This window comes from Barbatula barbatula (genome assembly GCF_947034865.1).
Source record: "Barbatula barbatula genome assembly, chromosome: 20".
NCBI lineage: Eukaryota > Metazoa > Chordata > Actinopteri > Cypriniformes > Nemacheilidae > Barbatula > Barbatula barbatula.
The window spans coordinates 16033986-16052172 of record NC_136783.1 but is presented as its reverse complement, the minus strand read 5'-3'; the positions used below and the strand labels follow the sequence as shown (position 1 = coordinate 16052172).

The following is an 18187-nucleotide window of genomic DNA, read 5'->3' as shown; positions in this document are numbered from 1 at the left end:
GATTGGAGTTGGAGATAACGTGATAAAACTAATAAAACACCATCATATTGTTTGAATGATTATTTTACAATGCTTGTCACGACGTTGTTGAACACTGAAATCTGATGTAAAGGAAGTTTTTTATAGAGGAGAACTAAAGGTGTGCAAATCCTCTGGAAGTACACAACATCTAGAGTGAACAAAGATTTCCTGTCTCAATAGAAATTCGGTTGGAATAGTTTGTTCTTACCAGGTCCAGAAAATACAATCACATAACCCAAATGTTTTCAAAAGTGTAACTGCTGGATGCAAGATCTGCTGTACATGTAGTGGTCTGGTGTTGCTTGGCACAAAAACACTCAACAGCTCAGTTCCAGAATATAATGCATGCGTCAAAGCACCACAGAAGGAGGACGATAAAAAACGTATGAGCGCGTGGACTCCGCAAGAGTACGGATGAATAAGCGTGCGTAGTAACATCAACTAGGCTAATAGTGACTATCAAGCTTATCTTCACCAAGCATGAACCACAGGGTAAAGATTGAGTTTCCCATTGTGTTGTCAAGATAACCTTCTATTACATAAAAAAGAGTATTGAAAAGAGATAAATCCAACACGCTTCTGTTTCACTTTGTGCACCTTCCCTTCATCTCAGCCTCATTATGACTTGTGTCTTATTATTAGAAAGCAACACAGAAAAACAACACAGTTTTTGACAACACAGTTAAAGCTTTTCAATCAAAAAAGAGATTCTACCTTGTCTATTAAGACTCTGTAATGATTTCCTAAATGGTTGACAAGGATGACCGATGTGATGATAACTGGGGATTGCTCTTTAAATGGTGAGATTGATTGTTTTTATCATTGTAGGTGTAGTAATTCATGTTATTGATTGCAATACTTACAGCAACAGCTTTGAGATTGCTAATGAAATTTTCTAACCGATGTGTGACACAGTCCTAACCATATATGTCTTTATATCCGTGATGAATTTTATCCAAGACTTTCATTTTATCGCATCTTTTATTTAGTCTACTTGTCAGTTTTAGGCCAACAAGCCTCACCATGGCCACCTCATCATAGGTTCCATGAGGAATTTCTAACAGTGTTTTTAAATTGATTTATGACTACAAGGTTGGAGTGAGCATTACTTGAAGACACTTGTGTTTCTTCTACTAAACAAAAAGTCATAACTCATCAAGCTGCTAAAGGGTTATTACAGTTCTTTACAAATCGTTAAAATTCTTTAAGTTGTAATAGCAATTGATCTTTAAAGGTGCTGTTCTAATTTTTTGAGGATCTATTGACAGAAAGGCAATATAATATACATAACTATGTCTTCAGGGGTAAAAAAAACATCACATAATGAAGCGTTATGTTTTTATTACTTTAGAATGTGAACATCTAAAAGGGTCTTTGAATACCTACATTAATTTCCAAAAGGCATATAATGTTAAATATTAAACTTTTATTCAGAAGAATATTTAAGGAACAGGAGAAATGGTTGGAATTGTAATACTATGATTAAGAATAATAATAAAGTACAAGTGATATGGAATAGAGGACTGTGCATAAAAGTATTCCAATATTATGACCTAGTGCGATAACATTCGATACATATTAAAAGATGAAAAATCACTTATTATTGAAATTAATTTGAATTTTTCTGTCTGGATTATTAATATTAATAACATAATCAAAATAAAAAGTGCAGATATTTGCATGTCACAACGCAACAATATACTCCATGTTTTTCTATTATAATCCTAGCATGCAAAGGCAATTTTATTTGTTTTCCTAAATGTCACCAAAGCAGAACGGCAAATCTTCAAAACATTGGATTTACCTCTTTTTTTCAGAGAGACAGAATGACAGGATTGAAAAAAGATACACCACAATGTAATTTTGCTGCAATTACTGAGTCACATTCAATATTCAATACGTTGATTAAATGTCATTCTTGTTATTGTGAGCATTTTCTGCCTGTGATTTTATTATAAGGTCTGACGTAAAAATAATTTGAATAAAATTTGTATCTTTTTCGTGAACACCATTGTTGAAAATCACTGACACAGAGCAAAAAAATCACGTCAAAGGTCATCAAGCGTGTAGCAAACTACTGCAACCTTTTCAGACTTAATGAAAAGGTGAGACCTTTGTGTCTTATCAGCTGAAGTGATACGCTCAAAATCCCACTGCTGTGTTATAAGACCTCAAATGAACATTGAAGTTTAGGGCCATTTCGAAAAAGCTGTTTAAACCTTAATAATTTCATGATTTAATTGTGTTTTGGACAAGGCCCTAAACTTCAATGTTCATTTGAAAATGAAACCGATGTATGTCTGTGTGTGACATGTGATTCATGTATGCCATTCATTATGCATTTGGCATAAATGACTCTTTTATCCTGAGCAACTTACATTATATTATAAGATACATTTGTAGTTTGTGCAACCCCTGGGATCAAACCCATTACCTTGGCGTTGCTTGCGCCATGCTCTAACCACTGAGCTACAGGAAAGCTCAGCTATATATACAGTAAGTCAGTAAGATCAACATTTGTAACCTGACAAAAATAACTCGCCTAAAATTCACCTGACTGATCAAAAATGACACTAAAAACATCAATGACAGCTTTAACTTGGCAAATGACTATGGTATAAGCTGGATAATGCACGGCTAGCTGAGCATTACTGTGAAGGATTGTAATGCACTTCGTGGAGGCAACCATGTTGGTTCTTGAACTCCACGTTGTGCATTAAATTCCTTTAATGCGCTGCCAGCCGTGGATTATACCTTACTTACGTATACCTTCTAGCCAATCAGAATCAACTATTCAAATGTGCACAAAATGATGAATAAACTTCAAAGTACAGTCAAATTTCTTTCAATTACATGCCTTTGACGTTATATGCAACAACAAGACCACTCCATTACTGTAACCTTTGTTTACAATAATATGTTAAGTTGGATGCACAAACTCAGAAACTGCACGTTGAGTTAACTCTACACATTACAAATTACATAGAAACTGTGAGACCAAGAAGCTTTATTCTAGATAAAGGAGAACATGTTTAAAAGCACACATTCCCTCATTTCCTCGTTTTTTTCAATTAAGGTGGATTCAGGATAATTTGCTTTTTCGTGGAAATCTTTCCGCAAAATAGGTATCATACAATATACGATGCTAGATAAAATACTTTTAAAGCCTTGGTTAAGAGCTGCCATTGTGATGAAAGGTCAAAATCTAAAATAAGTTTCTTAGAAAGTTGGTTTATACATCAGTTTCAGTTCCTGCCTGTGTGCTGAACATGTGTAAAAAAGGATAAAGGGAAATTGTGAGTTCATAGAGAATGATAATTTGATACTACAATGGTGCACGATTGACAGATGACACGTTTACTGCGTGTCAGGCCATTGGCTAATGAATTTTTCAAATAAAAAGGTTTTAACTGACAAATAAATGACAGTTTACAAACCCTCACTTTAAGTCACAAAGCTGAACTTTATGGAGTTAATGACACAGACTCAATTTCAAGAATCACTCACTGATAAGGTCTGACAGGTTTCATTTTCCTCAGTACTTCTGTCAAAAACTCATTTTAAACTGGATTACCGCTGACTTTGATCACCTGCTGGTCAAGTTAATGCACTTTCTGAATTCGCCATTCGGAATTATTTAAGGAAGTGATTTTGCCAGTCATTTAAGGCCAATACAGTTAGTTAATCAGCATGGATTCAAAGGCAGTTAATCAATTCCCAATTTCCACATTTTATTTCTGTCAACACCCAAAAATGTATGCGTTTTAGTATCTATTTCTTTTTTTTTTTTTCTTAAATCATATCATGAATGGAACAACTAACCAGGACTCGAACTTAGGTCGTCTGAAGTGCAACTCAGCAAATATGTCAGAGGACTCCCTGCAAATCCACAGGCCCAGAGACAGATTTTAGATATAAAAAATATTTAAAACTTGTTGTACCTATGGCAACACCGACAAGACTATAGGAATCGATACTGATACTGTATCTCAGACATTACGTGGTCACATTCTTTTGGTTGTAAATGCAGCTTAATTTCTTATCACTTCATGGCTTTAGGGTTTAGAGTATTTAATTGTAGTAGTGTCTCCTCTGGATCATTAAGACTTTTTTAAGAATACCAAATTCTGTAACACTTGTAAAAGAGAACACCTTGTTAACAATTTGACCTGTATGAAATATTCACTTGTTTGGATGGAATATAATTCAGGTCACTTCATACAGCGGACTACAGTACATTTGAGTGTCAGTCGCTATTTTACGCTGCAATGCTTCAATCTGTGTTTATGGCACCCCCAAATGGTATAACTCGGTTGCGGTTTACATGATCGGTGATTTAGAAAGCTTCATCTAAAAAGTATTAAAATATTGTCAATAATAGTGAAAAAAACACACATTCAGTTAGTATCGAGAACACGCAAATCTTCCGGAATTCTTGTGAAATTGAACCAATCGGATGATGACTTTGAACGTGCTGTTAACACTGTTACAGTGTTACAAAACACCGAAGTGTTTCCAAAAAAGTGTGCCAAAGACGTTCGGCCAATTTCCATTGTTTTGTCTCAAGATGCACACCAGTAATATTTTTATCAAAGGCATTTTAATAAAAGCGAATTAAATATCCTAATTTTACTAAAGCATAGTCCTGAGCAAAGCCTTGTCTGTGATACCGGGCCAGAATGTCATTAAAATACCGTTGAATCTAACTGATAATGAACAAATTAGACAACATAAAGTAGACAACTTGTATAGCAATATTAATGTATTATAGACGCCATTGACGAGCAGCACTTTCCTTAATGATCATGCTAGCATGATCCCATAAAGCTCTGCTCATGTAAAATAATAAAAAGCGCAAAATAACAAGTGTATTGGTCCCTAATATACATAACGAACCTGTTTGTACTCCTACAACCTGGGAGAGAACTAGCACTCCCAAAGGAATAGTTCACCCAAAATGAAACTTCTGTCATCATTCACTCACCTTCGAGTTGTTCCAAGTCTGTATAAATGTATTTGTTCTGAAGAACACAGAGAAAGATATTTGGAAGAACTATTCGATCACAGAAAGTGTAAAGTGACACGTTAGGACGGATGCTGTTCGGTTCCAACAAGCTAACTACATTGCAGGCTGCGGCATAGACTGCTTACTGAGATCAGTGTTATCGGTGAGTTAGGTAAAAGCTATATTAAAGAGATTCGTTTTTAGTCAAGTTTTAAACTAGACTTCAAACTAAACTAGATTAAGTGTGTCTGAATCCAGAACTTGGCTGGGGGGCTATTCCAAAGCTTTGTTTGTTTTATTACTATTAATTGTGGATTTAATTATTCTCTACGACGCGTAGTAGCAAACTTGTGACGACACAAATGACTGTTATTTATGGCACTTGTGTGTCTGAATTAATTGATCTCACTGCGCCCTCTACCGGTCAGACGCGATGTACAGTTATTCACCACGGCAGTCGGCTGTCAGGCTGTGGCTGGTGCTCTATGCGGTCCCTGTACTTCAAAATGCATGTACACGAGATCGAGGATCGAAAGAGTAACATGGATGAGTGAGGATGAGACTGCCCAGCTCTGTCCTTGTGTCGGTCTCTTTGTTTACAGCCGAGACGACGGCGGCTCTCTATCTAAGCACCACTTATCGCTCAGCTGGTGATAAGATTTGGCAGTGTTTCACGCTTCTGTTCACGCTTGTGCCATCCGTGCTGGTGCAGCTCACACTGATCTTTATTCACCGAGACCTGAGCAGAGACAGACCTCTAGTGCTTCTTCTTCACATTTTACAACTGGGTCCAATAATCCGGTAAGTAGCTAGTTTATTAGTGCAATTTATTTACTGCGTAAAATCCATTATCCCGAATCGTAAGGCTCGGAATTATTTACACACAACTGGTCAAAGCCACAAATCAAATCCATTGTTCGCGGAAAATAACAGATCGTATGCTTTGCGCGAACACAGACAGATAGTAAACCTCCCGTTTATTTCGTATGGTTTTAATATGAAACAATTAAATGTAGCCCACTGTACGCAGTCAGGGGGTCTCCTGGTTTCGTTTTCCTGTAAATGATATGGGTGACCATCGGTTTGTGTGCCACGAACTGCCCTGGAGTCCGCGGGGTTTAATTTAGGACCTGCGTAATTACGCACCGAACGGTTGAGATGGGCGTTTTACTCCAAACGCACGCAGTGTGGGTTTGTTTTGAACATACTATGCCGCAATCGGTTATGCACAGCCTGCGTGCTCAGATTATTTGCTGGTGTTATTGAGTATTTCGGTCAAGGCCTCCCAGTGATCCATTTAAAATCTCATGGTTTTGCATTGACCCTGTGCATAATTGATGTATCGATATTGCCTTCTCTGTTAGGACAATTGATGTATCGATATTGTCTTCTCTGCTAGGACAATTTGGCAACGTGGCCTGGTGCAGCTCACAAAGCTGTTTCACTCCAGTGTGGGTCATGTATTATTCAGATGTTCATTTCACCAGGTTTTTGTGAATCATCTGTGAAAGATCCCTTGGCCCCTCTTAATGTACTCCATTATATTATGGCGAAGAGCTGTTAGAATCGCACCCTTAGTGTTCGATTTAAAGGTTTGACAAATAAAAAGCTTACTCAACTCTTGGCAACTATCACCTGCCTATTGAGATCTAGCCTCTGCATTTTGAATGAATGAGATGGACAGATTGCCCCCTGAGGCCTTACAGAACCTGTCTTCTGGTGTCACGATCGCGTTGGTGAGACACGGACAGAGGACCCAGGCGCAGACAGCGGGTGAGGGGTTAACACAAGACTTTAATAATAAATGCAAAACAAAACCCACGAGGGGGTAACATAATAAAACGGGATATGACAACAAGACAGGACTAAAATTAACTATTAACATTAACTTCAATACTGGACTGGAGTGGACTGGACTAATTTGACACAGGAACTCACCAAACAACGACAGTGAACCAGTACAAGACAGAAGGCACAAGGGCATAAGGAATCTCTAATACCAAATGCAATTCTTTGGCATGTTCTAATTCGAAAGGATGTAGTAAAAGTGTAATATGGAAGATGGATAGGAAAAACCAGGAGACCATAAACCTTTTTTATGGCTCTGGACAGGGAGTAATATGTTCTTTATTATAGCACACTTGCAACATTGTATTGACCAATCAGCACCTAAGTCTAAAACTTTCTGATTTATATATTTCCATTCCAAACCAATAACTTCTCCAAACCAAATATGTTGTTCCTCTAGGTGTCTGGATGCTTTCTGTATCTATGGCAGTGCCAGAAAGGTGGAGGAGCCGTATGTCACCATTACCCGAAAGAAGCAGATGCCCAGAGATGGACAGGCTGAGGAGGTGGAACAAGAAGTTGGGCAGGCGGAGGGGAAGCTAGTCACCCATAGAGCGGCCTTTGCCAGAACCTCTGTCATACAGGCCTTCCTGGGCTCTGCACCACAGCTTACCCTGCAGCTATATATCTGTGTGCTGCAGAAAGGAGTGTCTATTGGTAGAGGTGAGAGAAAGAACAACACACTTCGACACTTAACTGTATATCAAGCACATACTAACACACTTAGAATAGAGTGCTGCAGGAGACAAGGTGGGTATATTAAAGGCTTCTGGAGAGAGCGAAAGCTTATTGCCATACTGTATTTTAATAACACTACACCTATTAAAGTCAAAGACTTTTACAGTTTTCAGGTTAAGAAAAATAGGGTTTGTAGATCACACAAAAAAGACTTCATTTTAAGAACATTTCTTGTTCCCACTTGTTTATTTTAGTTTTTCTTAATCTGGACTCAATCTGTACATCTTTTAAAGTGGAGTGATGGTGAGTCTGTTAATGAGTTGTAACTCTTGATGTAGTTTGTGGCAATTCTCCATCAAATGAAACAGTAAATGTGAGAATTAAAAATGATAGATTTTTATGTAGTAGTGTTTAAGGAGCAATGTGGAGATTTTAGCGCCATCTAGTGGTGCGATTGCGAATTGCAACCAATGGCTCACTCCACCTCTCCCCAAAACCCTTTCGAAGCACTACGGCACCTGACACAAGACAAATGTGACCCGCGGTGTATATAACGCTTCATTGTGTAATGTCTTTATACACCTCTGAAGACATACAGTGCTGTGAAAAAGTATTTGCCCCTTCCGGATTATTTGTTTCTTTGCATATTTGTCATGCTTAAATGATCCAGATCATCAAACTAATTTTAATATTACACAAAGAAAACCAGAGTAAATACAAAATGCCGTTTGGAAATTATGGTTTTATTTATAAAGGGAAAAACAATCCAAATATATCTGACCCTTTGTGAAAAAGTAATTGCCCCCTTAACCTAATAACTAGTTGTGCCACTCTTAGCGGCAACAACTGCAATCAAGTCTTCTTTGCAGAATCGTTTTAATTCAGCCACATTTTAGGGTCTTTGAGCATGGACAACCTTTTTAAGGTCATGCCACAGCATTCCAATTGGATTTAAGTCTGCACTTTGAGAAGGCCACTCCAAAACCTTTATTTTGTTTTTTTAGCCATTCAGAGGTGGACTTGCTGGTGTGTTTTGGATCATTGTCCTGCTGCATAACCCAAGTGTGTTTAAGCTTGAGATCACAACCGGTGGCCAGACATTCTCTTTTAGGATTTTCTGGTAGACCGCAGAATTCATGGTTCCGTCAATTATGGCCAGTCTTCCAGCCCCAGACCATCCTCCCCCATGTTTGACTTTTAGTGTGATGTTCTTTTTATGAAATGCTGTGTTAGTTTTATGCCAGTTGTTACGTTACACACACCTTCCAAAATGTTCAACCTTTGTCTCATCAGTACACAGAATATTTTTTCCAAGAGTTTTGGCAGATGTGAGACGAGCCATTGTGTTCTTTTTGGTCAGCAGTGGAACTCTCCCATGGATGCCATTTTTGCACAGTTTCTTTCTTATTGTAAAATCATGAACAGTGAGCTTAACTAAAGGCATGCAGTTCTTTAGACGTTGTTCTGGGATGTTTTATGACCTCCTGGACGAGTCGTCATTGTGCTCTTTGAATAATTTTGTATGCTGGTCACTCCTGGGACTGTTTACCACTGTTCCATGCTTTCTCCATTTATGGATAATGGCTCTCACTGTGGTTCATTGGAGTTCTAAAGACTTAGGAAGGGCTTTGTAACCCCTTCTAGACTGATACATTTCAATTGCGTTGTGTCTCATCTGTTCTTTAATTTCTTTAGATCGCGGCACGATGTGATGCTATTTGAGATCCTTTAGATTACTTCAGTTTGTCAGACAGGTTCTACTTAAGTGATTTCTTGATTCAACAGGTCTGGCAGTAATTCATCTTGAGTGTGGCTAGTGAAATTGAACTCCGTTATTCAATTCATCACAGTTAATTCATGATTTACAAAGGGGGCTTTCTTTGTGTAATATAAAAATTGGTTTGATGATCTGAATCATTTAAGCATGACAAATATGCAAAAAATCAGGAAGGGGCAAATACGTTTTCACAGCACTGTAGTTAAGTATATTGTAGTACATTTCTGTCAGATCCAACAAAAAACAACACACTGTACCTTTAAGGCATGTCTTGTATTTGCTCTGTAAAATATGGTTTGTACACAGTATTTAGTACTGTATTTTCAACATTATTTTCAACATTAAAAGATACAAAGATTAATAACATTTCCTGTATAGAGTGATGTCAACCTTCTCTGTAAACAAGAATCAGCATTCCAGTGTCACCTCTCTAAATTTAACTCTCATCACTGATGCATTTTACACACATTCTAGCGCCTATGCCTTCTTCTTGTGTACTATCTATTTCCTCTTCTTATCTCGAGGATGCACACTTTGTTCAGAGAATATCAGCTGAAATAAATAGAGCAGTTACGAGCAGTTAGATACTGGTTCAGACTCCAACAACACACAAACAGAATTTAATACTATATATAAATATGTATGAAATATATCAAATGCGCCCTCCTCTCTTGTATAAAAGTGAATGCAAGGAAAGAAGAGAAAGTACATTTTCTTACACAATGACCTGGATTAAATTAAATTAATTTAATTAAAAAACAATAATCAATAAACAACATATACTGCAATCACACAGTGGGTTAAAAAAGTTTAAGAAGTTTTTTTTAAAGCTAGAAATAACAAAGTCTTTAAATAAAGGTCAATTATAACACAAAATAGAAAATAAATTTGTAAGATTCTGCACTATTTTAGCCCACTAATTAAACATAAGCAAAATTGTGAACTTCTTTGTCCGAAAGGTCAGATTTCCTTCCTTCCATTGAAGCAGACGATGCTTTCTGGAACATTATCAGGTCATGCTGGGATAACGATGATGGATAACCATAGATCAGTTTTTTCTCAGACTTGTGCAGTCCATGTCAGTACATGCTGTCATTGAGGAAAAATATTTGTATTAAATACAATTTTAGTTTTAGTTTTTAGTTAGAAGATTAAAAATTGTGCAATATTGTTTTTGGCACATTTGGACCCCACTGTACATTGTAAGCATGAGGAGCAATGCAAGCTGTTATTTGGTTTAATACGTTTTATTAATTAGGTTTTTTTGCCATATGGTATGGAATATCCCACTCGTACCTTAGCAAATGTCACACTAGACTGAATGCTTCCGACATGAATGATAGACACATTACCGTCTAACAGATTTATAGTCATCCACAGCCTTCTGGATCTGTCCTTGAAAGCAGTATTGCAGATGTTAGAGCATAATGGACAGTGAATCACTTTGACCCCATTACCCATGAGGCATAGAGCAATGAAAGCATACTCTGTATCATATGAAGGTCCTGACATAGCCCTTATGTAAGTTGTGGTAGGTCTTCAGGGTATCCTGTTATTGTTATATTGTATATGTTGTAAACAACAACAGTAAACAATATAGGAAATTATGCAAATGTTTTGTTCAGTCGCTTTTGGCCAAAATTATTTTTTTAAGTTCTTATTATGCTTTCCCGAAACAATATTTCAAGAAACAATATTCAAATATTTTATTTGAAATTAGGTAGTTCGGCATGAAACAAAAATGATAATTTTACCTAAACACATACCTATACATTTTTTCACACTGTATTTTCAAAAAACTTGATTTTCTCTCTTGTGGCTTGAAAGAATAGTTCACTTCAAAATAATCCCCTCCATAGTATTTTTTTTCCTACTATGAAAATTCAATGGGGGTTTATTTGGAAGTGAACAACTCCTTTAATACTAGGGTTTCCACTTAGTGAAATAATTGAACTCTTTTTGTTCCCTGCCAGGTACATTGATGGTCATTTCACTTCTGTCTATCGTATACGGAGCCCTTCGCTGCAACATTCTAGCCATCAAAATACGCTATGACGATTATGAAGTGGTCGTCAGCCCGTTGGCGTACCTGTGCGTGTTCCTGTGGCGAGGGTTTGAGATCGCTACGCGCGTGGCTGTGCTGGTCCTCTTCAGCTCTGTAATGAAAGTGTGGATTCTTCCAGTGGTGTCGGCCAACTTCATCTTGTTCTTTCTGCACCCCTGGGTTCTCTTCTGGAGTAGCCGCTCCCCGTTTCCAGAGAACATCGAGAAAACGTTGACCCGTGTGGGGACCACCATTGTACTCTGCATGCTCACCTTATTGTACGCAGGAATTAACGTGTTCTGCTGGTCCGCTGTGCAGCTCAGACTGGACGACCCTGATCTGATTGATAAGGGCCAGGCGTGGAGGCGGTTGGCGGTGTATTACTCTCTTCGGTTTGTGGAGAACGCAGGGTTGACCTTGATGTGGTACACCCACAGAACTGAGTTTTATCAATGGGTCGATGCTCCGGTTTTGGAACTCCTGCTGATGTTGGGATACGCCACAGCCGTCTTTTTCATGTTGCTTTTTTACCAGTTCTGTCACCCTTGCAGGCAGTTGTTCTCATCTAGCCCGGCACAGGGCTTCCAATCGGGTTCCATGAGGATCAAGCCCTTGTCAGAGCCACAAGGGAAAGACGGAGGCGACCAACCCTGTGTTACCAAAGGGGACCTCAACCCGAGTTTGTGCGTCTGAACTTAAGCACATTGTCATGACGTGTCCACCTTAGGGATGAAAAGGGATCAATAGCCAATAAAAATGCTTGTCATTCTTGCCTTGTTTCTTGATAGTGAAATGTGAAAGGATGAAAATAATTCTCTCCTGTTCGGTTTACAAGGCAGTCGAGCCAGCATGATCTAAAGTGCATGTGAAAACATTTACTAAATGAAATAGCTGCTTTTGTCATGTGACGTGGGGGTTCGCTCTCCTTTGTTCAGTATGTGCGTGATTGACGTTGCAATTACTGGTGTCTACATAAAAGCACAATCATTTGAAAGTTTATATTTGTTTATATTGCAAGCCTTTGGGCTTGGTTTATCCATCACCAGGGCATTGTGTGATGTGTCAGGTATATTTTTAATGCTTGTATTTTTAATCTTGTAGTTTTTTGTTACAGCTAATCCCCTCACTCAGAGAATGTTGAAATAACAAAAGTGTTTTATACCACAAACTTAAAGGCAAAATTAAAGTATTATAAAATGTAACGGGAGGATTGTCTTCATAACGGTGTACATGTGATTTTTGTTTGTTTACTATTTTCGCACTTGTTTACTATTATCTCTCATCTAAACAAAAAAGTGTAAGACGTTGAGTGTATCATTACTGCCCCCCTGTGGGGATTTAAATGGTTTGAGTCTATTCATTTTTGCAAGCACTGTATTCAGAACATTACTGCTTTTAATACTTTATGTGCATCTGTCAGCAATCACCTTACAAAATAAATTTGAATGTTATTTTATTAATGTAAAGAATTTCCTTTTATTTTTGCATTAGAGACTACTTATGTATTTCCTGTCTTCTTTGTTGGTCAGTTATATATTGTTTTCTGAACATCAAATCCAGTTGCAGTTATACATTTCCGAGGGAATGATAAATGAAAATGTGTATTTTTTTAAACACAGCAAACTATAGAACAAATATATGTTTTGAATGAAACAGAAAGAGAAGTGAGAGTTGAGTTCACTTGACGCGTTCACTTTCGGGTGAGGAACTTGACTGGATTTTTTTGTGATGGGCTCATATTTGTGAGTGACATTTCCTGACCGCCTTTATTGCTTTATATACCAGATCACTTTTTGTCTCGTGGCTTCTTTAAACTCGCTCGCTCTCTTTTACACAAAACATGGGAAATTTTGCTGCAAATGAAGGACTATCTATTTTTGTTATTGTAAGCTGTTAAATTTTGCGAAGCTGACTATTTGTAAAGCTTACTGAATATACATATTTTATTTTAGTTTATAGATTTTCATTTTTTTACTGTTTCAAAAGAGGTTTGAAAAACCTTTCCATCTTTTCTGTGTTTCAGCTGGTATGGCTCGGCATCAACGTGTTTCTCTTTGTGTATTTTTACATGGCATTTTTGATTGAAAGATTCTACTACACTAGGGTTATCCTTGGGGTGAGTGTCAGATATGTTTATTTACACCTTGTTTATGCATAATATCACAAAATCATAATTTTCTTTTGGAATATAAATGTCATCTGTTGTGTCTAAATCAGTATATATTTTAAACATGTGTAAATAAAACAATAATTGTACTGAAAATGTAAATCAAATCAAATGAAATAAATAAAATACGCTCTACACCTAAGCTTAAATATTATTTGATTTGTGTATGTTAACTCTTGAGTTTTATGTTCAGGTGTACAAAACAATTGTTTTCACATCTGGTGTTTATGCATCAGTGCATTTATCGTTCAGATGTTAGAACCTAAAATTGGAAATGAAACTAAGTCTTTCTCCTCGTCTATCTCTTTCTGCCTGTTTCAATCCCAGCATGCTCTGTCGTGGGCCAGAGCTCCAGCGGCATGTCTGAACTTTAACTGCATGCTGATACTGCTACCAGTGTGCAGAAACCTGTTGTCATTCCTACGAGGATCCATACAGGTCGGACAAAATCATCAGAGCATATAAAGTAAAGTTAAAAAATAGTCAAACTTTGTATTAACTGTATGTGTTTACAGTGTTGTAGCCGCACTGCAGCCCGTCAGCTAGACAGAAACATCACTTTTCATAAACTAGTGGCCTACATGATTGCTTTCCACACAGGTAGGAAACACACTTTAGTATCTTAACGTTCTCATTAAATCCCATATTTTTGGTTTTCTTTTATATAATATGAAAATATACATACCGTACATACGTTGTTGGATAGTGTATGGTTTACATAGCATATTTTACTGCCCATTTATTTTATATTCTCAGCGGTCCACATCATAGCTCACTTGTTTAACTTCGAGCGATTCATGGATTCCCAGCTTATGGTCAACAGCAGCTATCTGCCTTACGTTTTATCTCAGATTGGCAACAACGACAACAAATCTTTCCTGAACCCCATCAGATCCAACGAGACAGTGAGTCTTTGCTGCTTTTTCACATGACACCTGCCAATCTACAATGACTATGCTACTGCATGATTAAAAATGCTCTACATTCACAAGAAAATGTTTTTGCGAGATTTCTAAAAAAAATTCAGTAACAGATTTAGTGTCAGCAGAAGTTATCGTTATGCAAAGCAGGGGAAGCCAGGCATTACACAAGACACCTTCTCACCGCAGCCTCTCAGTTAAAGCCTCCCACCCACACCCACAGATACACATAGCCTAAGCTTCATGATGCTGCTAATGTGGTGATCACAAACTTTTGAAAATTCTGTTGCCATGGCATTGACATTATAAACCCTCTGGACAGTGGCCAGAAATAGCATATTGTTAGGAGGAAAAGCCCACGATCATAACAAAAATCATGTGTTATGCTGAAACACAGTCAACATGCCTCTCTATTCATGACAGCTATTGGAAAATTCAACAGATTTAGAAGAACATAGTCCAGCAATCTTGGACTTTTAATTTACAGTAATAACAGAGAAGTTGGACTCAAAACCACCTCTGATTGACCATATCAGTTAAACATTTGAATGTTATTTTTTTTAATGTTACTTTTGCCAATAATGTGAGGATTGGAACTTTAGATCTATCTTTTTTTGCAGAACCCAACAATAGTGATGTTCACAACAACAGCAGGACTGACAGGGGTGGTCATCACGTTGGCACTCATTCTCATCATCACTTCCTCCATGGAGGTCATCAGAAGGTCATACTTCGAGGTGTTCTGGTTCACCCACCACCTGTTTATTGTCTTTTTCATTGGTCTGGTGCTGCATGGAGTTGGGTGAGGGTCTAAAGTCTAAATAAAAATTACACAAACAAAAGTAATTATTTATTATTAGCATTGATTTATCCTGTATCCCTTTATGATGGAAACTATTTTAATAGCATTAAAAGCACTTAAATGTCAAAGTCCTTATGTAGTATTTTGAAGCATTTTAAGGCTATACATTTCCATCATAAAATAATTACACCTAAGAGAGTTTACATTAAAAATCTGTTTTCATATTCATCCTCATGTTGTCTAAAACCTGCATATGACTCTTTCTTCTGTGGAACACAAATTATATTTTGAGAATTGTCTCTGTGGTTTTGTGTACAATGGAAGTCAATGGGGACCAGTGTTGTTTGGTCACCAAAGTTCTTCAAAATATCTTCTTTTGTGTTCTGCGGAAGAAGGAAAGTCATGTTTGGATGGGTTAATAAATGATGAAAGAATGTTCATGGTTGTGTAAACTATACTTTTTAAGACTAATAAAAAACCCTGAAGGAAACGTTTGTGCTATATATAGTGTATGTGGTAATGTTGTATGTGTATTTGTGTGTAGGCGTATTGTGCGAGGTCAGACTCCTGAGAGTTTACAGGTGCATGATCCACAACAATGTGAAAGTAACTTTGAGACCTGGGGTAAAGATGGCACTCACTGCCCTGAACCAGACTTTGCTGGAAACCCTCCAATGGTAAACCATAATGTCATGTTAAATACATCTCATACCCATCCTTAACTTTGTGACAGCAACACATAAACATGTACATTTACTTTCAGACATGGAAGTGGGTGGTCGGTCCCATGTTTCTGTACGTCTGTGAGAGACTGGTGCGGTTTTACCGCTCGCAGCAGAAAGTGGTTGTTACTAAGGTTAGTGAATCAATAACGTTTGACTCTATTGAAAGAATTATTGATAAACAATTATGTTTGCAACCAATTTCCTTCTTTGCAGGTAGTGATGCACCCATCCAAAACCCTTGAGCTGCAGATGAAAAAGAAGGGCTTTAAAATGGAGGTCGGTCAGTACGTCTTCATCCAGTGCCCATCTATCTCCCAACTGGAGTGGCATCCCTTTACCCTGACCTCTGCCCCTGAGGAGGACCACTTCAGCGTGCATATCCGAATCGTAGGGGACTGGACACAAGCCCTTTACACAGCTTGTGGAGGTGACAAAACTATAGTGCTGGATGCCTGGACATTACCAAAGTAAGTAGATAGTAGATTGGATTTAATGGTTTCTGTACAGCATGCCTTGTGGCTCATTGGGAATCCTAATGTTACAGAAAAGAGGATGTGGAAATAAAGCAACAAAATTGAGAAGTGTGCAGAGACAAAGAGAACTTAACACAGCTTTCAGTTTGAGAGGAAGCAATAATTCTCTTTCAACATTTGTGAATTTTTGTTGGTGTTTTGTTGGCGTATTTCCATCTTGATAATCTAGTTCGTTTAGCAATTACATATAGGTTTACTTTAGGGCTTTACATCTACGTTTCTTTGAATTAAAATGTCTCCCAAATGCATACAAAGAATTTAAATGTTACTGTAATGCTACAAAAGGAAAACAGCCATAGTAATGGATTGTTTTCTCTGTGTGCAGGGTGGCTGTGGATGGGCCCTTCGGGACGGCCAGTGAAGATGTGTTTCGATATGAGGTTGTGATGTTGGTTGGCGCTGGGATTGGAGTGACGCCTTTCGCTTCCGTTTTGAAGTCTGTGTGGTACAAGCACGTCCAAAAGAACCAAAATGTGTTCACCAAAAAGGTGATCGACCGCGATTAAACAACCCGATTTCTGAAGCAATGATTTATAAGGCTTTCTAATGTGATGTTTGGATCTCCGCAGATCTATTTCTACTGGGTGTGTAGGGAGACCCAAGCGTTTGAGTGGTTTACAGACCTGCTGCAAAGTTTAGAAAAACAGATGACTGAGAAAGACATGAGCGATTTCCTAAGTTACAACATTTATCTAACGCGCTGGAGAGACACTGAGGTGAGAAACCATGAGACGGTACGGCCTTGAGCCATGACACAGTAACAGAGACTGTGATATTGATTAAAATCCTTTTTATGTCTTTGAAATGAAGGCTGCCCATCTTAGAGTTCAGTATCAGGCGGAAGATGACCCCATTACTGGTCTTAAGCAGAAGACTCGATATGGTAAACCCAACTGGGACAATGAATTTAGCTCCATCGCCAGTCAACATCCAGGGTATGTACTGAGGTAATAGTAGTATAGTGCACTTTCAAAGCATTTCTGTGCATTGATACTGTATATTCTTTTTTTTTAGTTCAAAAGTAGGAGTGTTTTTATGTGGTCCTGCTGCTTTGGCCGAAGCTCTGGGGAAGCAATGCCTTACACACACGGAGTCTGGAACGGAGTTTATATTCAACAAAGAAAACTTCTGATTTGCTTCATAAGCTGTTTTTATGAATACAGTCAAAAGCCATGGGTACCGATAAACACATTTTACAGTCATTGTAATGTTGTAATATTTTCCTCTGGTTATTGTAAGTCGAGTTTTCAATATGTTGGTCTAAAAATAGCTTGATACAGAAATAAGTAACTGATTTATACTAAGCAATTTTGCGTAGTTTTTACAAGATGTGAAACTACACTGCTTTCAAAAACCTTCTTCCTCTTTCTCAATTTGATGTTAAAAAACCTAAAATACGGCAGAAACAGAGGCAAAAACAGAATATATGTAGTTTTAAGGTTAAGGAATATCAATGAAGACAATATGTTTATTAAAAGGAGAAACAAATGATAAAGTTCCTGCTAAAATTATTCAACTTTACAATTTTGCATTAAATTTATAGATATGCTTTGTGTCTGTGCCTTAAAAAACTATATGCTCTGATGCCTTCTATTTCATAAAGTATATCTATACCTTCAGTTCCTGTAGTTTGATGTTATGTGGCACGCTCTCATTGTATGTGAATG

General features: G+C 37.6%; 2 protein-coding genes across 2 annotated transcripts; both read left to right on the top strand.

The window, feature by feature from the left end:
* Positions 1–5445: 5445 nt before the first annotated feature.
* On the top strand, positions 5446–12824 carry xk (X-linked Kx blood group (McLeod syndrome)). Its single transcript, XM_079482651.1, has 3 exons — positions 5446–5827; positions 7275–7537; positions 11303–12824. The coding sequence occupies exons 1-3, from the start codon at positions 5583–5585 to the stop codon at positions 12064–12066; spliced, it is 1272 nt and encodes a 423-aa protein (XP_079338777.1). The 5' UTR covers positions 5446–5582; the 3' UTR covers positions 12067–12824.
* A 259-nt stretch (positions 12825–13083) lies between these two features.
* Positions 13084–18135, top strand: cybb (cytochrome b-245, beta polypeptide (chronic granulomatous disease)). The gene is made up of 13 exons (XM_079482650.1): positions 13084–13258; positions 13397–13489; positions 13868–13978; positions 14056–14140; positions 14297–14445; positions 15081–15262; positions 15807–15939; positions 16026–16118; positions 16201–16454; positions 16846–17008; positions 17090–17236; positions 17331–17455; positions 17535–18135. Exons 1-13 carry the CDS (start codon positions 13214–13216, stop codon positions 17650–17652), a joined length of 1698 nt encoding a protein of 565 aa, XP_079338776.1. The 5' UTR covers positions 13084–13213; the 3' UTR covers positions 17653–18135.
* The last annotated feature ends 52 nt before the right edge of the window (positions 18136–18187 follow it).

Coding starts and splice junctions, on each gene's coding strand:
- xk (XM_079482651.1), top strand. CDS start 5,583: ATGAGACTGCCCAGCTCTGTCCTTGTGTCGGTCTCTTTGTTTACAGCC. Junction 5,828..7,274: donor CAACTGGGTCCAATAATCCG/GTAAGTAGCTAG, acceptor TTGTTCCTCTAG/GTGTCTGGATGCTTTCTGTA. Junction 7,538..11,302: donor AGGAGTGTCTATTGGTAGAG/GTGAGAGAAAGA, acceptor GTTCCCTGCCAG/GTACATTGATGGTCATTTCA.
- cybb (XM_079482650.1), top strand. CDS start 13,214: ATGGGAAATTTTGCTGCAAATGAAGGACTATCTATTTTTGTTATT. Junction 14,141..14,296: donor CATGATTGCTTTCCACACAG/GTAGGAAACACA, acceptor TTATATTCTCAG/CGGTCCACATCATAGCTCAC. Junction 15,263..15,806: donor CTGGTGCTGCATGGAGTTGG/GTGAGGGTCTAA, acceptor ATTTGTGTGTAG/GCGTATTGTGCGAGGTCAGA.